The sequence below is a fragment of the Hemiscyllium ocellatum genome, chromosome 10 (assembly GCF_020745735.1).
Source record: "Hemiscyllium ocellatum isolate sHemOce1 chromosome 10, sHemOce1.pat.X.cur, whole genome shotgun sequence".
Taxonomy (NCBI): Eukaryota; Metazoa; Chordata; class Chondrichthyes; order Orectolobiformes; family Hemiscylliidae; genus Hemiscyllium; species Hemiscyllium ocellatum.
In genome coordinates, this window is record NC_083410.1 from 17,870,466 (window position 1) to 17,898,039 (window position 27,574).

Consider the following 27,574-nt stretch of genomic DNA (forward strand, 5'->3'; position numbering starts at 1 on the left):
TCCATTGAAGACCTTCTTGACTCACCAGTAGTTAACAGCCACTTAAGGACATCAGCTCATCACCGACTCCAAAATGATGAAATTTTGGGAAAACAAATTAAAGAAAAGAGTAAAGAAAAATTCCCTATTGCGAACAAGTGGTGTTCTACCTGCCATGACTAATTGTCCCAATTTGTGGCTAAACAGGGTTAAGGATGGAGGCAAAAGGTAGCTGCCGAAAGTCACTCCCTGCCATTACCTCTAATTTTCCTCTCTCCCCATCTCCACCACTGAGACCTGAAAGATCCACATTCTTGCAAATTGATCCCCCTGAAGGCTAGGCCTCCAGCAATGATGTATTGTTCTCGGAAGCTACTAGTTTGATTAGATTAGATTACTTACAGTGTGGAAACAGGCCCTTTGGCCCAACAAGTCCACACCTACCCGCCAAAGCGCAACCCACCCATACCCTTACATTTACGCCATTCCTAACACTACGGGCAATTTAGCATGGCCAATTCACCTGACCCGCACATCTTTGGACTGTGGGAGGGAACCGGAGCACCCGGAGGGAACCCACGCAGACACGGGGAGAACGTGCAAACTCTACACAGTCAGTTGCCTGAGTCGGGAAATGAACCCGGGTCTCAGGCGCTGTGAGGCAGCAGTGCTAACCACTGCGCCACCGTGCTGCCACCGTTTCTGATTGACCAGCAGCTTCTGGAAAAACAGGGCTACAATGACGAAGCCTGCAATTTGCCAAGCAGCTCACCTGTCTCTCTTAACAAGGTTGAAACTTGATTTGGCAAGCTTTCTCACTGGTGTAAGCAAAGAGTCAGCTACCACTGAACATGCCCACATTAAAACTGCAAAATGCAATATCTTAGCTCATTTCTCTTGATTAAAAAAATCTTAAATTTATCTTACACCAAGTGAAATGTATATCTTTTCATTTTTGCTCACTTCAAAGTAATATCAAATAAAATGGGAGAGTAAATAGATATACTGTTAGGTTGCAGGTCTGTCAAAGGGATAAACAGTAGCTGTCATTCCTAGTAAACTGTGAAACACCCTACCTAGTCCCAATGTTAGCTGATATTGTTACTGGCACTCTCTCTTCAGGTGTCATCCTCTCTCCCCAATTCTGTCATCATCGTTCTTCTTCTCAAAAAAACCCCTTAACTACACTGCACTTACAAACTACTATACCATCTTTAATCTCATTTTCCTCTCCAAAGTCTTAAAACTTGTTGTCACAACCTAATCCATACCCATATTTCCCAGAGGTTTGTGTTTAAATTCTTCCAATCAGAATTCCACTTCACACCACACCAAAAACATTCTCTTCAAAGTGACAAATTAAATTCCATGCGACTGTGACAAAAATAAACAATTGCTACTTGTTCTTCTCAAGCTGTTTGCAAGCTTTAACACAGTTGACTACACCATTCTGCTCCAACCTCCATCTGGCTTGATTATTATTTGTCTAATCATGGTTCTTTCTGCTCTTGCAAAATTATCCATGTTGACCACTAAAAAAACTGTCCTTTCACCTTTCTACCTGTTATCTACATAGAATCCCCACAGTGGGGAGGCAGGCCATTCAGCCCATCAAATCCACACTGACCCTCTGAAGAGCATTCCACCAAGATTCACCTCCTTATGCTATCCTTGTAACCTTGCATTCCCCATAGCTAATCCACCTAACTTGCACACCCCTGGACACTATGGACAATTCAGCATGGCCATCCAAACAACCTGCACATCCCTGGATACTATGGGCAATTTGGCATATGGGAGGAAACCCATGCAGACACGGGGAAAATGTGCAAGCTCCACACAGATAGCCACCCAAGCTGAAATCGAACCCACGTCCTTGGTGCTATAAGGCAGCAGTGCCACACATGCTTCCCTGGACAATGTCATCCAAAAGCAAGACTTTGTTGGAATAGTGACTGTAGGCCAAAGATTGTGGGGAATCATACACATTACCTCACTCAAGGAAGAAAGAAAGTCAGAAGCCAGGTAACAGACTCTTAATAAACCTGTCCACAGCTAGAATGCACTGTAGATGGATAATCTAATAGGTACTGTGACTTTAACACTTTCACAGTAGGAGGTTGCAACACCCTGCCTGCTGGCCTGTCTGATTGGTCAGTGCCTCAGCAATCCAAGTAGCACTAGAGCTCAGTAGTTATTAAAAGTTCAACTGACCTCAGTATTACTCTATCCATGCCAAATTATGGGTGTGAGCTCTGAGATGGATGAAAAGATGATGAGCAAACTCGCTACTTCTTTGCCATTAGCCTAGCTCCTCGTTCTGTAACTCCCCCTCTTCCTCAATACTATCTGTCCCTCCCCACACTATCTTTGTGTCATCTGCAAACTCAGCAACAATTCCCTCAGTTCCTTCATTCAGCTCATTAATTTATAAAGTGAATAGTTGTCGTCCCAACACTGACTCCTGAAGAATTCCAGTAGTCACAGGTGAGGTGCCAGAAGACTGGAGGTTGGCTGACGTGGTTCCACTGTTTAAGAAAGGTGGTAAGGACAAACCAGGGAACTATAGACCAGAGAGCCTGACCTTGGTGGTGGGCAAGTTGCTGGAGGGAATCCTGAGGGACAGGATGTATATGTATTTGGAAAGGCAAGGACTGATTAGGGATAGTCAACATGGCTTTGTACGTGGGAAATCATGTCTCACAAACTTGATTGAGTTCTTGAAGAAGAAATAAAGAGGATTGATGAGGGTAGAATGGTAAATGTGATCTATATGGACTTCAGTAAGGTGTTCGACAAGGTTCCCCATAGGAGACCGGTGAGCAGGGTTAGATCTCATGGAATACAGAGAGAACTCCCCATTTGGATACAGAACTGGCTTAAAAAGTAGAAGACAGAGGGTGGTGGTGGAGGGTTGTTTTTCAGACTGGAGACCTGTGACCAGTGGAATGCCACAAGGATCGGTGATGGGTCCACTACTTTTCGTCATTTATATAAATGATTTGGATGTGACCATAAGAGGTACAGTTAGTAAGTTTGCAGATGACATCAAAATTGGAGGTGTAATGGACAGCAAACATGGTTACCTCAAATTAAAACAGGATCTCGATCAGATGGGCCAATGGGCTGAGAAATGGCAGATGGAGTTTAATTTAGATAAATGCGAGGTGCTGCATTTTGAGAAAGCAAATCTCAACAGGACTTATACACTTAATGGTAAGATCCTCGGGAGTGTTGCTGAACAAAGATACCTTGGAGTGTAAGTTCATAGATCATTGAAAATGGAGTCGCAGGTAGAAAGGATAGTGAAGAAGGGGGTTGGCATGGTTTACTTTATTGGTCACAGACTATTGAGTACAGGCGTTGGGAGGTCATGTTGCGGCTGTACAGGTCATTGGTTCGGCTACTGTTGGAATATTGCGTGCAATTCTGGTCTCCTTCCTATCAGAAAGATGTTGTGAAAGTTGAAAGGATTCAGAAAAGACTTATAAGGATTGTGCCAGGCTTGGAGGATTTGAGCTATAGGGAGAGATTGAATAGGCTGGGGTCATTTTCCCTGGAGCATCGGTGGCTGAGGGGAGACCTTATAGAGGTTTATAAAATCACAAGGGGTTTGGATAGGATAAAAAGACAATGTCTTTTCCCCGGGGGTCGGGGGGGGGAGTCCAGAACTAGAAGGGATAGGTTTAGGGTGAGAGGGGAAAGATATAAAAGAGACCTAAGGGGCAACGTTTTCATGCAGAGGCTGATACGTGACTGAATGAGCTGCCAGAGGAAGTGGTGGAGGCTTGTACAATTGCAACATTTAAAAGGCAGTTGGATGGGTATATGAATCGGAAGGGTTTGGAGGGATATGTGCTGGCAGGTGTGACCAGATTGGGTTGGGATATCTGGTCTGTATGGACGGGTTGGACCGAAGGGTCTGTTTCCATGCTGTAAACCTCTATGAGGGGCAAAAGCCAGGACTGCAAAAATGTAATGTTTTTGTAGGCACCCCAGAGGACTTCTGTTCACCACAGCACAAGTTCTGCAGTGGATTCCGTTGGGGCATCACACAGTAAAATCGTTGATAAATATGTGCACCAAAAATGCTTGCACTCTGCCCTGCCAGATATCATGCTGTCACTGACAAGGAGCATATTTCAAAGTAATCTAGGGTACACCTTGTAGACCATTGGGTTCGCTTTATTTTGTAAAGGGAACAATTGGCATATTATAAGAAAGTAAGTATGCTTATTTATTTGATTCATTTGTTGATCTTTTATGCATTATGATATCCAAGTGCACAGTTACATGCAGACACATTTACGTTACACACAATACATGTGTAATTTATAGGCCACTCTCCATTAGTCTATATTATTTTCTAACTTCCAAGAAAATCAGGAATTAATATTTTGTGGAAGTATTCAAGTGACTTAACCAGGTAGACAAACAAATAAAATTTAAAATTTCATGCAGACAAATCGAAAGTATTTTATGTTGGGAGAAAGATTGTTGAGCGTAATGAAAATCAATACAATTAACATGTTGTGGCTAAGAAATGGCCAAGAAATGGCAGCTGACTTATAACCTGTCATGCTGAAAATGTAGGCTCTGTAGCACAACTGGATAATTCGATACAGGAAACTGATTTACTCAACTCTGAGTTGCAAGGTTCCAAATTCAAGTCCCAACTCAGGGCTTGAATACAAAAATCTACATTGACATTTCAGAGGATGCATTGCATTATCCTTCAACATAGATCCTATCTGTCTGCTCAGATGGATGTGATGACCCCACTATTCCAAGGAGAAAGATTGCTCTCTCCAGTGTCCTGGTCAACATTTATTCCTCAATCAATTTAAGAAAAAAGATTATTTGATATTTATCATATTCCTATTTGTAGGAATTTGCTGTGTGCAAATTGGCTGCCTCATATCCTACAGTTAACCAGTAACTACACTTCAGAATTAATTAATTGACTGTAAACCATTTTCATGGCAGTCGTGAAAAGTGCAATAGAAATGCAATTGTTTTATTTGTAATTTTGCAAATAATTTTTCAAAACATATTGCTGCAATATTATTTAGACCATCAGGTTATCCAAATGCCAGAACTAGCAGAAAAGAAAAATGCATCAGCCAAAGTAATAAACTGTAAGTTTACAACTGTGGCCAGATGATTGTTGAATGGAATTTGTAAATGCAAGATTTCTTAAGCATAGAAAGAGAAAATTTAAAGCTTAATCCATGGGTCACTCATAAGCATGGTACAGCAACAATTACAAATCAGGAAGTATCATACAACTTAAGCTTTAATTGGAGAAAGGGCAGAATATTTCTTAAACAGTACATATAACTCAGGAGATAAATACTTCTATTGAGTAATAGCAGTTATATGCTAATTTAGCTGGAGTAAAGTAAGGATACTGCATTGCTCTCAGCATCTATACTAAGGGACAACAAAACTTGTTAAGTACAAAGTCAGTCTTTTTTCTGATCACTATCCAATTATTTTGTGTTACAACTACTCCTCTCTGGATACTAGACAAAGGAAGGTCTATATTTGGCCATGATAATCTCACACAATATTAGAATAATCACTTGAGCAAAATGCTGGAGAATAACTGAAGTGTAAAGAACAATAACCCAGCATGATTCACTATGGTCAGGAAAAAGGGTGAAAATATGAGGGAGAATTGCAGAGAAAGTGAAACTAAAGTACAGAAAATTCAAAACTGAGAATGTAATACTATTTGAGTGAATCAGCAATTGCCTACAACAGTGAAAAGGTTTCCAGAGTTTCCACTGCCTCAAAATGTGGTTCAATATCAGATGCTTGATGACTGAAGTGTGACTTAACTCACTGTGACTATGTAAATCATAGTTTGAGTTGTAGTAGTTGATTTAAGTAGGTATTGTAACTGTTGATACAACAGGAAAAATAAACAAATGCTTACAAGTTAACAAAAAATACAAAGTGATTATACAAATGGCTTATTCATCCTGTTATAACAACCTCTTATTAAGACCATTTATCATGATGCAAAATTGCACATTGTGCTGTTCCCCACATCATTACAACTCAAACTGACAGAATACAAGAGATCTTAGAATATAAAAAAAACAAAAACCTCAGAACATCTGGTAATCCCATCACCCGTCCATATGTTACAAACATCATGCTGCTTTTCCCTTAAGACAGATTAGAAAAATCATCACATTTGGTTTTCTATAATTACATACCTGCAGTTTGGTATTTTAATAGCTTCACCTGTTAATACTGCAGCAATTAGTAGGCAAAAATGTGAACAGTTGGTATTGCAAAGCACCAAAAATATCTGTAAAATGTTTTATTGCCTGCGGTAGAGACAGGCAGCTTGATGCTGGCGTTATGAAGTGCCACTGGCAGATAACAGGATTATTTGTACCTGGTGAGGTGCAGTTGGTGCTCAGATTTGCTCAGTAGTTCCATCAGTTTTAGACATTCATCCTTCGATCTTGCTGCATCCTGCTGGACATGCTCCAAATGACACTTAGTTTCATTTAGTTTCAAATCAAGTTTCTGTAGCTCCTATAGAGGAAATGGGCATATGAAAAAAAAATTAAAACATAACAAAACTCAAAATTCACAAAACTGTGATAGGTGAAAAACTCAGCTATGTAAATGTTTGCCATGTTGAGAAAGCAAGGAGAAAAGTCACAATTTTCAAGAACCAGTAACTAAAAAAAACTTGAACTTTCAGAACTATGGTGACATACCTGCACCATCTGAGAAGATATACAATAAGCGTTTTAAGCTTAATTGTCTTGTTTTCCTCTACAATGTGTAGAGGATAATAATCAGTGGATATATTTTGCTTGCTTTCCCTATGTCCTAGTACACTGTGGCAGGAATTAGGCAGGAACCAAGACAGAACTTAGAGATGAATAACAGGATGTACAAAATACTTGGGAGAGACAGATAGCATTAGTGTGGCCTAGTGGTATTATGGCTAGACGATTCATCCAGAGACAGTGGAGTTTGAATTCAATGATAATCTGGAAATAAAAAAGTTAAATGATGACCACGAATCTCCCATCTTTACCTGGCCTGGCCTACACATGACTTCAGATCTACAGCAATGAGGTTGACTCTTAACTGCTCTCTGGGCAATTAGGAATATGCAATAAATTATGTCCAACCAGTCATGCCCATACCTCATGAATTATCAAAATAAAAGGAAGTAAATACATGGAGTTAGCATAATGGAGGAAATAATGAAGCCTAAATCAAGTCACTGTGCATGCATTTGATGTCAGTATTAGAAACACAGGTCCCCTTAAATGTCAAACTGAAGATATTTTCTGTAGGGTTCTTCTGTAGCAATCATTACCAAAACTCTAGACAAAGCAGGCAAAAGTAATGCAAAAGAATATGAAAGCTCTATCTGCTTTCAATTCAGAATGATAATTTGCACCCACCTTTAAAGAGAATGATTCTCCCTATGAAATTGTAAGACTGTGCCATTTCATGAACAGTGATATGACCCAGACTGCCAAGCCACTAATTCTGAGTAAGTCTTCGATAAAACAAACAACAATGCATTTGGACAGGGAGAATGACAAAGCATTCATATTTGGTAAAGGAATGATGAGGGGTGATCTGATTGAAACTTACAGAATACTGAATGGCCTGGACTGAGTGGATGTTGGGAAGATGTTTCCATTGGCAGGAGAGATGAGGAACAGAGGGCATAGCCTTGGAGTAAAGGGAAGACCCTTTAGAACGGAGGTAGGAGAACCTTCTTTAGCCAGAATTTGGTGAATCTGTGGAATTCATTGCCACAGGCTGTGGACGCCAGGTCATTGAATATATTTAAAACAAAGATAGATAGGCTCTTGATTGCCAAGAGGATCAAAGGTTACGAGGAGAAAGCTAGAAAACGGGATTGAAAAACCCATCAGCCTGATTGAATGACGGAGCAGACTCAATGGGCTCCTATATCTTACGGTCTAACCTTGCAATTCACATGATCTGGACATTAGTGTATTTTGTGGAGGAAACACGGAGCTTTTCTTCAAGAGATTCAAGAAGCGTTATTGACCTTTGTAGATAGGAGTCCGGCTGGTATGAAGAGAATTATTTGGAAATTTCAGAAACAATTTGCTTATTCCTCCTCATAAAAGCTACTACTAAAAGATGATGGAGTAGTTAAATGACACATATCCCACGTACAACAGGTCATGCTGCAATATAATATAGATATTAAATACTGTAAGACACCAATGTGCCCAACTGTAAGTGCTGCTTTAGCATGGGAGTTTAACGAAGTAAGAGTATTAGATCAGAGCGTATGGGATAGAGATCAGAATATCTTTATATTACGTTTTGCAGGTGTGCTGGCCAGACTTAGCATATCCATGACAACTACAGCAATGACAGGAAAATTAGAATGGGCAAAGTGAGTTGACACTGACTTTGAGTTCCCAAAAAATTCTTAGTGGATAATGGAAGTAAACTTGCGAATGACAAACCTTGGGAATGTTTGGGAACTTAAATATTATTGTAATCCTTACTGCTGTAGAAGGTCTGTTCAGCAATGACTTGTGCAAAAGAACCATATAAGTACTGTTGAAATGTTATATAAAATGCTGGCTTATCAGGAAAACTCTAAGTTACAATGGCAATGGATTGAGCAGTACATACAAAAGTTCTTGACACATGGTCGGGGTGGGGAGATATAGCTCATACTAATTAGGATATGATTGGAATCCAAATTGTCTTTCCTACTGCATGATGATTCTCTGGGACTAGTGGGAATTATAATGTTTTGCATCAAATGCCTTGCTAAAATCCATGTGCACCATACTTACTGTTCAACCTTCATTAATGTGTTTTGTCACATCCTCAAAGAATTCAATAAGGCTTGTGAGGCATGACCTGACCCTCCTCAAAGCCATGCTGACTTGTTAGAGTTTTTCTTGTGGAGGAAACGGAAAAGGCTCATGAAAGTAATACTTAAGTGATATGCGTGGACTTCCAGAAGGCACTTAATGCCTCAACAGGCTTGTGAGGAAAGTTGTCAGTCATGGTACAAAATGGACAGTGACAACATGGGTACAAAACTGTCTGAGTGATAGAAAATAGAGTAATGGTCAGTGGATATTTTTTAGGACGGAGGAAGGTTTGTCGTGCAGTTTTCCAGGGGTTGGTATTGGGAGACTTGTTTTTCTTGATACTGTATACATAAATGGTTTGGATTTTAGTGTGCAGGGGACAGGTTTTCAGATTATATTAAACTTGCACAAATTGTAAACTATGAAGAGGACAGTGTAGGACTCCAAAAGGATATTGACAAGTTGGTGGAACGTTCAGATATGATGTTCAATGCAGAGAGGTATGAGATGATGCACTTTATTTGTACAGCACAAAGATAATGTAAAAATAATTCTAAAGGGTGTGCAAGGGCAAAGGAATCTGGGTGTGTGTCCTAATCATTGAAGGAAACAAGTGGTAAGAGCCTAAAATAAAGCATTGTGTTGTCAGCGTAATTAAAAGGGGTAGAGTGTGCAAGAGCAAGGAGGTGATATTGAACCTGTGGAAAATGCTTGTTAGACCTCTCGAATGTTGTGTACAATTCTAATTGCCACATTACAGGAAAGGTGCAAATGCATTGGAGAGAGTGCAGATTTCATTTACTAATGCTTCCAGTTATGAGAAACTTCATCTATGAGGATAGATTGAAGAAGTTGGGACAGTTCTTTCTGGAGAGAAGAAAGCTGAGAAGAGATCTGATAGAGGTTTGCAAAATCATAAATTGGATGGGCAGTTAAAGCTGGTTCTGCTTGTAAAAGAAAAAAGAATGAGAGGGTATATGTTTAAAGTGAAGTGCAGACAAAGCAATGGTAATGTGAGAAAAACTTGCTCGGTCAGAGTTGTTGGGTATTGAATTGCACTGCCTGAAAGTATGGTGGAAGCAAGTTCAATGGAGGCATTTGAGAAGGCATTGGATTTCTTTTGGATAGTAATGGTGTTCAGGAACGGGGAAAAGGCAGGAGATCGGCACTAGATAGCAGAGCCAGCAATGACCAGTTGGGGCAAATGGCCCCCTTCTGCACCGCTTTAATTCTGTGAAGTTATCAAAATCACAAAAAAAAGCACTATATGGAAAGTTTGATTGCAGATGATGTATGGGCAGCAGAGTGACTCAGTGGTTAGCACTGCTGCCTCACAGTGCCAGGGACCCAGGTTTGATTCCAGCCTTGGGCTACTGGCTGTGTGAAGTTCGCACATTCTCCCCATTTCTGTGTGGGTTTTCTCTGGATTCTCTGATTTCCTCCTACAATCCAAAGATTTGCAAGCTAGGTGAATTGGCCATGCTAAATTGCCCATAGTGTTCAGGGATTTATTGGTTGGGTGCATTAGTCAGGGGTAAATGTAGAGTTATAGGGTAGAGGAATGGGCTTGGGTGGGATACTCTTCGGAGGATTGGTGTGGATTTGTTGGGCCGAAGGGTCTATTTCCACACTGTAGGGATACTGTGATTACATACCAATATAAAAGCATACATTAAAACTGAGGCATCAGAAAAAGTAGAGTCTTGAAACACGGCATTTGTCCTAGGGTGGGGGGTGGTAGTTTCAGATCTGGTGATGTGGATTAATATAAGAGTGAAGGACTTGGGGGCAGGAAAAAATATTGAGTATGACAAGAGAAACTTCAGATTACAACATGGAGTCAATATTATGAAGGAATACTTTCAGGAGTAGTGGTGAATTTTTTAAACTCCCATTATTTCCCCAGCTAATTCTGTAAGGGGTAGATACTATCAACTATTAGACTGTTGCACTAATAGGAACATCCCTATTGAAAAACAATTGCTGAATGTTCTAGAAGAAGGATGTCTCACTATATAACTGTGGGAATCTGAAACTGTTATTTTCATTTACATCTACTCTTGTAAAATTATCTCTCTCAAGAGAAATGAAGTCTGTCAATAAGGGAAATGTAGGTCCCTTTATGAGTCAGCTGGAAGATATTTTCTCATCTGTTCAGAGATGTTATGACACATCCCTGGAGCAGGTGCGAACTTCAACCCAGACCTTCTGGCCCAAAGGCAGGTGAACTACCACAAAAGCCCTTCAAAGAGTCAACCAGAACAACTCCAGATTTGATTGAGAACAACTGATGCTCTTTTTTTTTGCATGTAAGAGCTGGGTTCTGGCACTGTGTTTCTGTAGTGAGGTGGTTGTCCATTCCTACATGTGAAAGGATCCACGTTCAAAACTGGGTTGATTTGGATTTATGGGTTCTTGTGGTATACTTGTAGTGTCTCTACCTCTGAGCCAGGCAACCCAAACTCAAGTCCCGCCTGTATCAGAGGTGTATAATAACATTTCTGATCAGGTTGACTAAATAAAAGCTGGGTTCTGGGGAAGAGGAAGGCCTAGCATATTATTGCTAGGCTAATAATCATTAAATCAGGTAATATGCTGGGTTTTGAATCCCACCATAGCAGATGTTGGAATTCGAAATCAATTAAAAAAAATTGTAGAATTAAGTTTCTAATAATCACCGTGAAATCATTGTTGATTGTAGGAAAAACCCATCCGGTTCACCAATGCTCCTTTAGTGCAGGTAACTATCTACATGTGACTCCAATCCCACAGCAGTGTGGTTGATTTTTAACTGCCCTCTGAACAATTTAGGATGGGTGACAAATATAGGTCTGGCCAGTGGTGCCCATGTCCCGTGAATGAATAATAAATAAAAAGAGCTGGATTCTGGTGGCTCTTACCTGTTTAACATGTGAACATGTGGAATATAGTATAGAAAATTTGGGAGTTACAGGTGCAGGCTGTTATGTGATATCGTGGCAATAACAAAAATCCTGCTCAAGAAAGAATATCCCTGGGTAAAAGATGTTCAGAAAAGATAGAAAAGAAGGATGGGTGGCAGTGTTGGTCAAGGAGTGTATTGCAGTGCTGGAGGAAAACAATACCCCAGAGGGTTCAAGGATAGAATCGGGTCTGCTAGAGCTAAGAAGCAAAAAGGGTGCAAGTACATTGCTGACTGTAGATTATAGACAGCCAAACAGTGGGAAGGATGCAGCGGTATAGATTTGCAAGAAAATTACAAAGAGATACACAATGCAACTTATAATGGGGGACTTTAGTTACCCAAATATAGACTGGAGCAGTGATAGTGAAAAAAAGTACAGATGGGCAAATGTTCCTAGATTTATTTCTAGACAATTTCCTCCAGCAGAATGTATCCAGTCCAAAAAGAAAGAATATACTGTTGGACCTGGATCTTGGAAATGAGATGGGACAAGTAGATCAAGTGTTACTGAGAGGATTTTTTGGAGACAGTGATCCACGTGTCATAATGTTTAGGATGATAATAGGAAAGGGCAACAGGCAATCCAGAGTAGGAATAATTAAGTGGAAGACAACCAACTTCAAATGGCAAAAACAGAGATGGACTGGATGGAGTGGAATAAAATGTCAGTGGGGAGAAACTGTAGCTGGATAATGGATTACCTTCAAAAACAAAATGGCTTGGGTGAAATCTTTCAAAGGCAGAAGGGAATGTTAACAAACCCAGAGATCCCCAAATAAAAGGGAGACAGAAATTAAGAAAAAGAAGAAAAAACACTTGTGGCAGGTGGCAGGTAGAAACATATGTTAAGAAACAAAAGGAATATAGAAGGCTCAGAGGGGATGTGAAAAAGCATATTTAAGAGGCAGAACAATAAGGAGTGACCCTTGATCAACGACCTTATTTAGAACATGTCAATTAATTCCCAATTAATAGGGTCCGATCCTCTCAGAAAGATAATCCTACATCCAAAGAAGAAACAGTCCTGTTAAGTGCTTGGTCAATTGAGCTGGTTATGTCCATAGATAAGACCTGATGTCATTGTTGACCTATTGGAACTGAATACCATATTAAAACATGTCATGGATGAGGACGTTCTGAGAGCAAATAACACACTAAAGAAATTAAATTTAGAGAAATCTGTATGACAGTTTCCAGCCTTGGGTGATCCAAAAGTTACAAAGTTAGTTATTTTTAGCAATACGTCAGAGAACATAGAACAATACAACGCAGAACAGGCCCTTCGGCCATCGATGTTGCAATGACCTGTGAACTAATCTAAACCAATCACCCTACACTATCCCATCATCATCCATATGCTTATCCAAGGACTGTTTAAACGTCCCTAATGTGGCTGAGTTAACTACATTGGCAGGCAGGGCATTCCACGCCCTTATCACTCTCTAAGTAAAGAACCTGCCTCTGGCATCTGTCTTAAATCTATCACCCCTCAATTTGCAGCTATGCCCTCTCATACAAGTGGATGTCATCATCCCAGGGAAAAAAAAAACTCTCACTGTCCACCTTAGCTAATCCTTTGATCATCTTGCATGTCTCTATTAAATCCCCTGTTAGCCCGCTTCTCTCCAATGAGAACAGACCCAAGCCCCTCAGCCTTTCCTCATAAGACCTTCACTCTAGACCAGGCAACATCCTGATAAATCTCCTCTGCACCTTTTCCAATGCTTCCACATTCTTCCTGTAATAAGGTGACTAGAACTGCACACAATACTCCAAATGAGGCCGCACTAGCGTTTTGTACAGTTGCAGCATGACATCACAGCTTCGGAGCTCAAACCCTCTACCAATAAAACATAACATACCGTATGCCTTCTTAACAGCACTATCAACTTGGGTGGCAACTTTCACAGATCTATGTACATGGACACCAAGATCGCTCTGCACATCCCCACTACCAAGAGTCTTTCCATTGACCCAGTATTCTGCCTTCCTGTTATTCTTCCCAAAGTGAATCACCTCACATTTATCTGCATTGAACTCCATTTGCCATCTATCAGTTCAATTCTGCAGTTTATCCAAGTCTCTTTGCAACCTGCAACATTCTTCCACACTGTCCATCACTCCACCGACTCTAGTATCATCTGCAAACTTACTAACCCATCCACCTATGCTTGTGTCCAAGTCGTTTATAAAAATGATAAATAGCAATGGTCCCAAAACAGATTTTTGTGGCATACCACTACTAACCGGACTCCAGGCTGAATATTTTCCATCAACCACCACACGTTGCCTTCTTACAGAAAGCCAGTTTCTAATCCAAACTGCTAAATCACCTTCAATCCCATGCCTCTGCATTTTCTCCAATAGCCTACTATATGGAACCTTACCAAAGGTTTTACTGAAGTCCATGTACACCACGTCAACTGCCCTTTCCTCATCCATATGCTTGGTCACCTTCTCAAAAAACTCAATAAGGTTTGTGAGATATGACCTGCCCTTGACGAATCCATGTTGACTATTTCCAATCAAATCATTGTTTGCTAGATGATTATAAATTCTATATCTTATAATCTTTTCCAAAACTTTTCCTACAACTGGCATAAGGCTCACTGGTCTATAATTACCTGGATCATCTCTAATGCCCTTCTTGAACAAGGGCACAACATTTATAATCCTTCACAAGCCAATCATCCAAATGTATATTCTAGGAATTTCAGAGATCTTCATATTTTTAGTGGGAAAGAAAAATAAATGTAATCCACAACTGGGAAACCAAGTAAAAATATAAAGTTTAATTTTAAAAACTTTGGCTAATGATACACTGGCACTAGTACAAGCAATTGCGACAAAACCATTAGGTGCCCTTGAAGAGGGACATCTTGTAGTGTGATAAAAATATAGATTATTGAATGGACGGCATGGAATACAGTGTTAGTAAATATTGATTAATTTTTCTTTATTTGCTTCATAATTATTTCCACATGTGGAGAAGAGCTTTTTTAAAATGGGAATATTGGGTCTGTGAACGGGTTGGTTGAATTAAAATGTGTACGGTAACAGAAATTTAAAAAACACAATTATTTGACATACTTTCCAATCAACCCATTCTGATATGTTATCTCACACATCCGGAGCAGGTGGAACTTGGGTACAGGCCTCTAGTTCAGAGGTAGGGATTCCACCAATGTGCCACAGGTGTCCATTTATGGACTTTTTTGATTAGTTTTGGAAATATTGTTACGATATGTAAATTTAAACAAAAGAAAGGAATTTGTTGCTGATTAGTTAATGACATTGTTAAGTTTGATAATGCCTTTATTTAAGGTTAAGAAAAACAGGCAGTGGCTATTAATTCTCTGATCGCTGTAACTCTGGGTGTGAAATGAGAAGTAAGATTGAGGAAGTCAATAAACTTCCTCCACAAATGAAAAAAATGTGTCTTGATTTCAATTTCTCCAACTGGCCTTGAATCTATTAACACTGATTACCATTTGTTCAATGGAACTGTTTGCTGGCCAAATCCATAGGCAATATGGGCCAAACAGATTTCCAGTGAAAAAAAACAATTTAATTTACATTATTCAGGATAGAAATAAATAGAACTCAAGATAGAATTTGGATTGCTTTACCATGTATTTCCATCTGTTGTAAGTATTAAACATTCATGGGTTAAATGGAGTACAGCCCCTGAGCCATTCTATTCTTCTTAGATGCACTGATCTCTTTCAAATGTCTCCTAAATACTTCGAATAAAGATGAAAATAAGCTGATAAACTCTTTGGCTAACAAGTCAACCTCAAATTATTGCAGCTTATTAGTAATTCATTTGTGATCCATTGCTTTTTAGATTAATAAGTACCTTAGAAACAATTGAGGGCTCATGTACATCCTAAATTGGCTGTTAAATGAGAAGAAATAATCTTTCACTTGTCAAAGTTGTATTACTTAGAAATAGACTTTCCATTGAAATATAGGAGATGTAAGAGAGGTAAAACATACTCTTGGCAACAAACCTAATTTAGTAATCTGTTTTTAACCTCAAAATCAATTCTAAAACTTGTAGGGTAGGAGACAGAGAATAATGTTGGAGGGTTTTTTTTCATACTGGAGGCCTGTGAACTATTGGTGTTCCATAGGGATCATTCTGGGTCCTCTTTTGTTTGTCATTTAATTAAATGATTTGGATAAAAAAAAGGGATGGTTAGTAAGTTTGTGAATGACACCAAAGTAGAGAGTGAAGATAGTTTTCTAAGATTACAAAGGGATAGTGATCAATGAGTCAATTGTTAAAAAATGATAGATGGAGTTCAATCTGGATAAAAATGAGGTATTGCATTTTGATACAGGTAGTTCTGGGATAAAGCATGTTTCGGCAGCACTATTTGGCTGTAACATCTTTAAATAATTAGGGAACAGTATTTTGGAGAACACTTACTTTGATTGGCAATAGCACAATTCCAACAGGGATCAGTTCATGGGCTTCGTTCTACGCATGTGTCAATGTCAGCTGCTGACAGAGAGGTACTGTACAGATAGCAGCTTTCTTACATTATTTAAATGAACTGTTAAATTTATTTTCATTTTGTTAATAAATATAATTTCAACTTTCATTTAGGCTGAGCTATACTTTGCATTCGACTTTTCGGAGATTTTTGAGCGATCGTGAGTGATATTTATTGCTGGTCTGCCCCAAACATCACTTTCCCCATAGGTCCTATTATTTCTATTAAGCTATTTTCTGTGAAGCGAGGTTTTGCTGGAATCTAACTATGTGTTAAAGGAGAAATACCTGTACAATAAACAAGGGTAAGGCTTATACAATTAGTGGTAGCCCTTGGTGGTGTTACAGAACAGAGGGACCTAGAGGTGCAGGTACATAATTTGTTGAAGTTTGCATTACATATAGACAGGATAGTTAATAAGGTATTTGGTTTGCTCGCCTTCATTGCACAGTCTTTGAGTATAGGAGTTGGGAAGTCATGGTGAGGCCTCTTCTGAATACTGCGCCCAGTTCTGGTCACCCTGATATAGGAAGGGTATTATCAAGGAGGATATGGTTCGGAAGAGATTTACCAGGATGTTGCCAGGTATGGAATGTTTGAGTTGCACAGAAAGGCTGACAGGCTGGGACTTTTTTCACTGGAGTGTAGGAGGTTGAGAGCTGACCTGATAGAAGTCTATAAAATAATGAGAGATATAGATAGAGTTAGTGGCAGTTGCCTTTTCCCTAGGATGGGGGATTTCAAGACTAGGAGGCAAATTCTGAAGGTGAGAAGAGAAGGATTTAAAAAAGATGCGAGGCAATTTTTATTTACACAGAGGGTAGTTCGCATGTGGAATGAACTTCCTGAGAAAGTGGTGGATGTGAGTACAAATACAACGTTTAAAAGACATTTGGATAAATATATGAATAGGAAAAATTCATAGTGATATGGGCCAGGAACAGGCAGGTGGGACAAGTTTAGTTTGGGATTATGTTCAACATGGACTAGTGGACTGAAGGGTCTGTTTCCATGCTGTATGACTATGAATAGGCCACTGATGTAAAGAATTGGGGATTTTCATATACAGAATTAGTACAAATATAGAATCATAGAATTTTATAGCACAAAGGTTGGCATTCAACCCTTCTTGTGTGTATTGGCTCCTGAGGGAGCTACGCAGCTTGTCCCATTCTCCAGTCCAATGTCCGTAATGTTCTAAGTTCATCACTTTCAAATATATATTCAGCTCTCTTTTGAAGCCTCGTATGGAATCTGCCTCCACCATTTTCCTAGATAGTGCATTCCAAATCCTAACAGCTCTCGGAGTAAAGAAGTTTCTCCTCATCTCAGTCCTAGGTGCCTGGCTGACAAGCTTGAAACGGTGACCCCTAGTAACTGATAAATCAACTAATGGAAACAGAATATCCTTCTTCACCCTATCAAATTTTGAACAATTCCTTACAATAGTTAAGAGCTGATTTGAAGTTTCAACTGACTCCTAGCCAGCAACTATACTGGGCGGCACGGTGGCACAGTGGTTAGCACTGCTGCCTCACAGCGCCTGTAGACCCGGGTTCAATTCCCGACTCAGGCGACTGACTGTGTGGAGTTTGCACGTTCTCCCCGTGTCTGCATGGGTTTCCTCCGGGTGCTCCGGTTTCCTCCCACAGTCACAAAGATGTGCGGGTCAGGTGAATTGGTCAAGCTAAAATTGCCCGTAGTGTTAGGTAAGGGGTAAATGTAGGGGTATGGGTGGGTTGCGCTTCGGCGGGTCGGTGTGGGCTTGTTGGGCCAAAGGGCCTGTTTCCACACTGTAAGTCTAATCTAATCTAAAAAAAAAATATACTCAATCACTATTGCTAATTCAGTCAAAAAGAAACTGTGTTAACATCCTGGTCACAACAACAATTACTTCCAGCTAAAGTAGTACTGTATAAGCATGGAGAAATGTTCCCTACTGAAAATATTTAAGTACCACAAAAATAGGCAAAGTTGTTTTCAGCAGATTGTGTTCAGATTGGTGAAGGAAGTTACAAATGTAGTCATTGGGGATGGCCGAGATGAGGAATAGAGCATAACATGCCATTTTGGAAAGTTTGGATAATGATGATCTGATGTCATTTTATCAAGCTTTGGAACTGAATTAGCTGTGAGCAACTGAAAAAAGAACGAGCTAAGCAATTACAACAGATGCCTTACCCCCTGTTTTAGGATGGACCACTAACTTTATTCATTGTGATTCTTGTTTAACCTGAGATGAACCAGTTAGACTGTGGGCTATTGAACTATGTGAACAAATTGCATGTCTAATGTCAGACATTAACTTAAAAGTAAATATGTACAAATATGCACTTTCTCAAGATCACTAGGAAGTTAAATTACTGCCCTTTTGTGTATAAGAAAAATCATATCTGAAACCTCTGGCATTGTTATTGAGGCTTTGTGTAAAACATTGTTTTGGAAACTTTATGCATAAATGATCCTGAATATAACATACTTCCGCATTACCTACACATCAACCCTAATCCAGCTATGTGTTATACTGGGAGTTTCAGTTGCAGAAATGCATTGGAATTTGATGAGAAGTATAAGTAAAAGTTTTACCTTTAAAAAAAATGCAGGCAGCACTGTGTTTCAATGGTAAGCACTACTGCCTCACAGCACCAGAGACACGGGTTCAATTCCAACCTCGGGTGACTGTCTGTGTGGGTTTCCTCCAGATGCTCCGGTTTCTTCCCAGTGTGCAGCTTAGGTGGACTAGATATGCTAAATTGCCCATAGTATCTAGGAGCAAAGATGACCTTCAGGAGAGTAATATGCTCTTCTTGTCGGATGTGGGAGTTTAGGGAGGGCTTACATGTTACTGTGGATTATGTCTGTAGGAAATGTCTTTGGTTGCGAATCCTATCAGAGCAAATGGATCAGTTGGAACGACAGTTACAGGCAATGAGGGATTTACAACAGCTAGGGGAATTGATTGATGTCAGTTATTTTATTTAATAGTTATACGGCTGGTGGGTAAGTTTGGTCGTTTATTTAATAGTTATACGGCTGGTGGGTAAGTTTGGTCGTTTATTTAATAGTTAAAAATTTAAAGTTTTCCTTTAAAAAAGCGGTAGCAGACCCGGAAGGCGCGCTAGGTTACCTGGGTAAGGTTTTTTTTTTCTCCCCTTATTTAAACGCGTAGGTGAGTCACCCGAGGCACTACACGAGTAGTGCCTCCCACCCTTCCACCTCCTCTAACCTAATAATAAGACCAATTGTGACTAGCGGGTAAGTGCTGCATTTTCCTTGTTTGTTTCTTTAGATTTAGTTGGTTTTTGTTGTTGTTTTTTTTAAGGAAAGCTTACTTTTAGAGGGATGGCAGTGCAGAGAGGGCAATGTTCCTCTTGCAACATGTATGAGGTGAGGGAAGCCATTAGCGTCCCTGCTGAGTACACTTGCAAGAAGTGCACCCATCTCCAGCTCCTCCAAACCCGTGTTAGGGAACTGGAGCTGGAGTTGGATGAACTGCGGATCATTCGGGAGGCAGAGGAGGTCATAGATCGGAGCTTTAGGCAAGTAGTTACTCCGAAAGTTCAAGATAGATGGGTGACAGTGAGTGGGAGTGGGAGGAGGAAGCCAGTGCAGGGACCCCCTGCGGTCATTCCCCTCAAGAACAAGTATACCGTTTTGGATACTTGTGGGGGGGATGACTTACCAGGGGCAAGCAACGAGGTTCAGGCCTCTGGCACGGAGCCTGGCCCCGTTGCTCAGAAGGGTAGGGTGGAGAAAGGTAGAGCAATTGTTCTTGGGGACTCGATAGTGAGGGGTACAGACAGACGGTTTTGTGGGGGCGACAGGGACTCACGTTTGGTATGTTGCCTCCCAGGTGCAAGGGTACGTGATGTCGCTGATCGTGTTTTCCGGGTCCTTAAGGGGGAGGGGGAGCAGCCCCAGATCGTGGTCCACGTTGGCACCAACGATATAGGTAGGAAGAAGGGTGAGGATGTCAGACAGGCTTTCAGGGAGCTAGGTTGGAAGCTCAGAGTTAGAACAAACAGAGTTGTAGTCTCTGGTTTGTTACCCGTGCCACGTGATAGAGAGTCGAGGAATAGGGAGAGAGAGCAGTTAAATGCGTGGCTACAGGGATGGTGCAGGAGGGAGGGATTCCGGTTTCTGGACAACTGGGGTCCTTTCTGGGGAAGGTGGGACCTCTATAAAAAGGATGGGCTACACCTGAACCTGAGGGGCACCAGTATCCTTGGGGGGAGGTTTGCTAGTGCTCTTTGGGAGGGTTTAAACTAACTCCGCGGGGGCATGGGAACCAGGACTGTAGCTTTAGGGTACAGGACCTTGAGTGTAGGGAGGTTAGGAATAATGCAGCGATCTCTAAGGAGGGTGCCTGTAACCAGAAAGGTGGATTGAAGTGTGTATACTTCAATGCCAGAAGTATAAGGAATAAGGTAGGTGAACTTGCAGCGTGGGTTGGTACCTGGGACTTCGATGTTGTGGCCATTACAGAGACGTGGGTAGAACAGGGACAAGAATGGCTGTTGCACGTTCCAGGGTTCAAATGTTTTAGTAGGATCAGACATGGGGGTAAAAAAGGGGGAGGCGTGGCATTACTTGTCAAAGACAGTATCACAGCAGTGGAATGGACGATGGAAGAGGACTTGCCATCTGAGGTAGTTTGGGCTGAGGTTAGAAATAGGAAAGGTGAGGTCACCCTGTTAGGTGTTTTCTACAGGCCTCCTAATAGTCCTAGAGAAGTAGAGGATAATATTGCGAGGATGATTCAGGAAAAGAGTGAAGGTAGCAGGGTGGTTGTTATGGGGGACTTTAACTTCCCAGATATTGACTGGGAGAGCTATAGCTCGAGTTCATTAGATGGGTCGGTGTTTGTACAATGTGTGCAGGAGGGTTTCCTGACACAATATGTCGACAGGCCAACAAGAGGGGAGGCTATATTGGATTTGGTTCTAGGTAATGAACCAGGCCAGGTGTTAGACTTGGAGGTAGGTGAGCACTTCGGGGACAGTGACCACAACTCGGTGACTTTTACTTTAGTGATGGAGAGGGATAATCGTGCGCCGCAGGGCAAGAGCTATAGCTGGGGGCAGGGAAATTATGATGCAGTGAGGCATGACTTAGGATGTGTGGATTGGAAAAACAGGCTTCAAGAGAAGAACACTAATGAGATGTGGGGATTGTTCAAGGAGCAGCTACTGCGTGTCCTCGATAGGTATGTACCAGTCAGGCATGGTGTAAAGGGCCTTGTGAGGCAGCCGTGGTTTAGTAAGGAATTGGAGTCCCTTGTGAAAGGGAAGAAGGCGGCATATGTAAAGATGAGGCGTGAAGGTTCAGTAGGGGCGATTGAGAGTTATAAGGTAGCCAGGAAGGAGCTAAAGAGGGAGCTAAGAGAAGCGAGAAGGGGACATGAAAAGTCTTTAGCTGGTAGGATTAGGGAAAACCCAAAGGCTTTCTATAGGTATGTCAAGAATAAAAGGATGACTAGGGTAGGTATCGGTCCAGTCAAGGATAGTAGTGGGAAGTTGTGTGTGGAGGCGGAGGAGATTGGAGAGACATTAAATCAGTACTTTTCATCAGTATTCACTCAGGAACAGGACACTGTTGCTGATGTGAATATGGAATCACAAATAATTAGAATGGATGCCCTGGAAATATGCAGGGAAGAGGTTTTGGGAATATTGGAAAAGATGAATATAGATAAGTCTCCTGGGCCTGATGGCATTTACCCCAGGATCCTATGGGAAGCTAGGGAGGAGATAGCAGAGCCATTGGCCTGGATTTTTATGTCGTCATTGTCAACGGGAATAGTACCAGAGGACTGGAGGATAGCGAATGTGGTCCCATTGTTCAAGAAAGGGAGTAGGGATAGCCCTAGTAACTATAGGCCAGTGAGTCTGACTTCAGTGGTGGGCAAAGTCTTAGAGAGAATGGTAAGGGATAAGATTTATGAACATCTGGGTAGGAATAACGTGATCAGGGATAGCCAGCATGGTTTTGTGAAGGGCAGGTCGTGCCTCACAAACCTTATTGAGTTCTTTGAGAAGGTGACTAAGGAAGTGGATGAGGGTAAAGCAGTAGATGTTGTGTATATGGATTTTAGTAAGGCGTTCGATAAGGTTCCCCATGGTAGGCTAATGCTAAAACTTCGGAGGTATGGCATTGAGGATACATTAGAGGTTTGGATTAGGAATTGGCTGGCTGGAAGGAGACAGAGGGTAGTAGTTGATGGATTATGTTCATCTTGGAGCGCAGTTACTAGCGGTGTACCACAAGGATCTGTTTTGGGACCATTGCTTTTTGTTATCTTTATAAATGATCTAGAGGAAGGACTTGAAAGCTGGGTAAGCAAGTTTGCGGATGACACAAAAGTCGGTGGAGTTGTGGATAGTGAGGAAGGAAGTGGTAGGTTACAGCGGGATATAGATAAGTTGCAGAGCTGGGCGGAAATGTGGCAAATGGAATTCAATGTAGCTAAGTGCGAAGTCGTTCACTTTGGTAGGAATAACAAGATGATGGATTACTGGGCTAATGGTAGGCTACTTGGTAGTGTGGATGAGCAGAGGGATCTTGGTGTCTATGTACACAGATCTCTGAAAGTTGCCACCCAGGTAAATAGTGCTGTGAGGAAGGCATATGGTGTACTGGGCTTTATTGGCAGAGGAATTGAGTTCCGGAGTCCTGAGGTCATGTTGCAGTTGTATAAGACTCTGGTGCGGCCTCATCTGGAGTATTGTGTGCAGTTTTGGTCGCCATACTATAGGAAGGATGTGGAAGCTTTAGAACGAGTGCAGAGGAGGTTTACCAGGATGTTGCCTGGAATGGTAGGAAAATCTTATGAGGAAAGGCTGAGGCACTTGGGGCTGTTCTCATTGGAGAAGAGAAGGTTTAGGGGAGATCTGATAGAAGTGTATAAGATGATTAGGGGTTTAGATAGGGTAGATACTAAGAACCTTTTACCGCTAATGGAGTCAGGTGTTACTAGGGGACATAGCTTTAAATTAAGGGGTGGTAGGTATAGGACAGATGTTAGCGGTAGATTCTTCACACAGCGGGTTGTGAGTTCATGGAATGCCCTGCCCGTATCAGTGGTGAACTCTCCTTCTTTATGGTCATTTAAGCGGGCATTGGATAGGCATTTGGAAGTTATTGGGCTAGTGTAGGTTAGGTAGGATTCGGTCGGCGCAACATCGAGGGCCGAAGGGCCTGTACTGCGCTGTATCCTTCTATGTTCTATGTTCTATAAGAAGGGAGAAAAGCCACAGAGACAGACAGACAGACAGATGGGTTAACTCCAGGAAAGGTAGGAGAGGGCGGCAGGTAGTGCAGGAGTCTTGCGTGGCTATCCCCATTTCAAACAAGTATGCTGTTTTGGAAAATGTAGGAGGTGATGGACTCTAAGGGGAACGTAGCACGAACAGCAAAGTTTTTGGTATTGAGACAGGCTCTGATGTAATGAAGGGTATGTTGGATTCCAAACGATTGCGATGGGGACTCTCTAGTCAGAGGCACAAACAGACGTTTCTGCAGCCAGCAGGGAAAAATTAGAATGTTGTGTTGCCTCATTGGTGCCAGGAGTAAGGATGTCTCAGAGAGGCCGCAGAATATTCTCAAAGGGGATTAGGACCAGCAGGAGGTCATTGCATACATTGGAACCAATGACATAGGAAGGAAAAAGGATGAAATTCTGAAGTGAGAATACAGAAAGTTAGGTAGGAATTTAAAAAAGAGGGCCTCAAGAGTAGCAATATCTGGATTACTCCTGATGTTATGAGCTAGTGAAGGTAGAAAAATGAGGAAAGAGCAGATGAGTGCGTGGCTGAGGAGCTGATGTATGGGAGAAGGGTTCAATTTTTGGAGCACTGTAATTTCTTCTGGGGTAGAAGTGATCAGTATAAGGATGAATAGTAAAGGGACTAATATACTGGAGGGAGATTTGCTAGAGCTGCTCAGAAAGATTTCAACTAGTAAAGTGGAGGGGGTAGGACCCAGGGAGATAACAGGAAAAGAGATCAATCTGAGACTGGTACAGTTGGGAAAGGAAGCAAGTCAAACAGTTAGGGCAGGCAGGGACAAATCAGAGAACAAGGTAGGACTGATAAATTAAACTGCATTTACTTCAGTGCAAGAGGACTAACAGGGCAGGCAGATGAACTCAGGGTATGGTTAAGAACATGGGACTAAGATATCATAGTAATTACAGAAACATGGCTCAGGGATTGACAGGACTGGCAGCTTAATGTTCCAGGATACAAATGCTACAGGAAGGATTGGGGGGAGGGGGCAGAGAGATGGGGGAGTGGCATTTTTGATAAGGGACAGCGTTACGCCTGTACTTAGAGGATATTCCTGGAAATATCCAAGGAAGTGATTTGGGTGGAACTGAGGAATATGAAAGGGATGATCACCTTATTTGAGATTGCATTATAGACCTCCTAATAATCAGAGGGAAATTGAGAAACAAATTTGTAAGGAGATCTCAGTTATCTGTAAGAATAATAAGGGGGTTATGGTAGAGAATTTTAACTTTCCAAACATAGACTGTGAATGCCATCGTGTTAAGGGTTTAGATGGAGGGGAATTTGTTAAGTGTGTCCAAGAAAATTTTCTGATTCAATATGTGGATATACCTACTAGAGAAGATGCAAAAACTTGACTTACTGTTGAGAAATAGGACAGGGCGGGTGACTGAGGTGTCAGTGGAGGAGCACTTTGGGGCCAGTGACCATAATTCCATTGGTTTTAAAACACTGATGGAAAAGGATAGACCGGATCTAAAAGTTGAAGTTCTAAATTGGAGAAAGGCTAATTTTGACGGTATTAGGCAAGAACTTTCAAAAGCTGACTGGGAGTAGATGTTCACAGGTAAAAGTAAACCTGTGGAAAACAGGACACCTTCAAAAATGAGATAATGAGAGTCCAGAGACAGTATATTCCTGTTAGGGTAAAAGGCAAGGCTGATAGGTGTATGGAATGCTGGATGACCAGAGAAATTGAGGGAAGCATATGCCAAGTATAGACAGGAGAGATTGAGAGAATCCTTAGAAGAGTATAAAGGCAGTAGGAGTATACTTCAGAGGGAAGTCAGGAGGGCAAAAAGGGGACATAAGATAACTACGGAGAGAATGGGGCCCCTCAAAGATTAACAAGGCAGCCTATGCATGGAACCGCAGGAGATGGGGAAGATACTAAATGAGTATTTTGCATCCACATTTACTGTGGAGAAGGACATAAAAGATGTGGAATGTAGGGAAATAGATGGTGACATCTTAAAAAATGTCCATATTATAGACGAGGAAGTGTTGGATGTCTTGAAACACATAAAAGGGTAAATCTCCAGGACCTGATCAGGTGTACCCTAAAACTCTGTGAGAAGCTAAGGAAGTGATTGCTGATCCCCTTGCTGAGATATTTGTAACATCAATAGTCACAGGTGAGGTGCCGGAAGACTGGAGGTTGACTAACGTGGTACCACTGCTTAAGAAAGGTGGTAAGGAAAAGCCAGGGAACAATAAACCAGTGAGCCTGACGTTGGTGGTACAAGTTGTTGGAGGGAATCCTGAGGAACAAGATTTACATATATTTGAAAAGGCGAGGACTGATTAGGGACAGTCAACATGGCTTTATGTGTGGGAAATCATGTCTCACAAACTTGATTGGGTTTTTTAAAGTGGTAACAAATAGGATTAATGAGAGCAGAGCGGCGATGTGATCTATTTGGACTTCAGTAAGGCATTCGACAAGGGTTCCCCATGGGATACTGGTTATCAAGGTTAGATCTCACAGAATACAGGGAGAACTCTTCTTTTGGAATATAGAACTGGCTCAAAGGTAGAAGACACAGGGTGGTGGTGGAGGCCTATGACCAGTGAAGTGTCACAAGGACCAGTGCTGGGTCCATTACTTTCGTCATTTATATAAATGATTTGGATGCGAGCATATTAGGTACAGTTAGTAAGTTTGCAGATGACACCAAAATTAGAGGTGTAGTGGATAGTGAAGAAGGTACCCTCAGATTACAACAAGATCTTGATCAGATGGACCAATGGGCTGTGAAGTGGTAGATGGAGTTTAATTTAGATAAATGCGAAGTGCTGCATTTTGGGAAAGCAAATCTTAGCAGGACTTATACATTTAATGGTAAGGTCCAAGGGGGTGTTGCTGAACAAACAGACCTTGGAGTTCAAGTTCATAACTCCTTGAAAATGGAGTTGCAGGTAGATAGGATAGTGAAGAAGGCATTTATGCTTTCCTTTATTGGTCAGAGTACTGAGCACAGGAATTGGAAGGTCATGTTGCAGCTGAACAGGACTTTGGTTATGCCACTTTTGGAATATCGTGTGCAGTTCTAGTCTCCTTCCTATCAGAAGGATGTTGTGAAACTTGAAAGGGTTCAGAAAAGATTTACAAGGATGTTGCCAAGGTTTAAGGATTTGAGCTATAGGGAGAAGCTGAATAGACTGGGGCTATTTACCCTGGAGCACCAGAGGCTGAGGGGTGACCTTATAGAGATTTATAAAATCATGAGGGGCATGGATACGATAAATAGACAAAGTCTCTTCCTTTGAGAGGCAGAGTCCAGATTTAGAGGGCATAGGTTTAGGGTGAGAGGGGAAAGATATAAAAGAGACCTAAGGGGAAACCTTTTCACACAGAGGGTGGTACATGTATGGAATGAGCTGCCAGAGGAAGTGGCAGAGGGGAGATAATTGCAACATTTAAAAGGCATCTGGATGAGTATATGAATAGGAAGTGTTTGGAGAGATATGGGGCGAGTGCTGGTAGGTGGGACTAGATTGGATTGGGATATCTAGTCAGCATGGACGAGTTGAACCGAAGGGTATGTTTCAATGCTATTCATCTCTATGACAGAAGCAGTGCCAGAAGATTGGAGGACAGCCAATGAAGTTTTATTATTTATGAAGGTAGCAAGAGATAAAACAGAAAACTGCAGGCCAGTCCATCCAACTTCAGTAATGGGAAAACCATTGGAAGCAATTCTGAGGAACATAATTGATCTGCAGTTGAACAAGTAGGAATTAATCAAGAATAGTCAGCATGGTTTTGTTAAGGCAAGGTCATGACTGACCAACTTGTTAAATTTTTTGAAGCAGTAACCAAGTGTGAAGATGAGGGCAATGTATTTGCTGCAGTCTACTTGGTTTTCACCAAGACTTTTGCTAAAGTCCCACTGGGAGACTGACATTGGAAGTAAGAGCCCACTAGATCCAAGGAGATTTAGCAAATTGTATGGAGAATTGGCTGAGTGACAGAAAGCAGCAGTCGATGGTTGAGGC

At 41.3% G+C, this 27,574-nt stretch overlaps 1 protein-coding gene across 3 annotated transcripts in view; it reads right to left on the bottom strand.

Moving 5' to 3' along the window:
* sdccag8 (SHH signaling and ciliogenesis regulator sdccag8) overlaps nucleotides 1-27,574 on the bottom strand; it is a 369,171-nt gene that overhangs the window by 154,488 nt on the left and 187,109 nt on the right. For all 3 annotated transcript variants that reach the window (XM_060830822.1, XM_060830820.1, XM_060830821.1), the window contains exon 13: nucleotides 6,392-6,534. In XM_060830822.1, coding sequence (XP_060686805.1) covers nucleotides 6,392-6,534 — 143 coding nt within the window. The remainder of the gene's footprint in view (nucleotides 1-6,391; nucleotides 6,535-27,574) is intronic.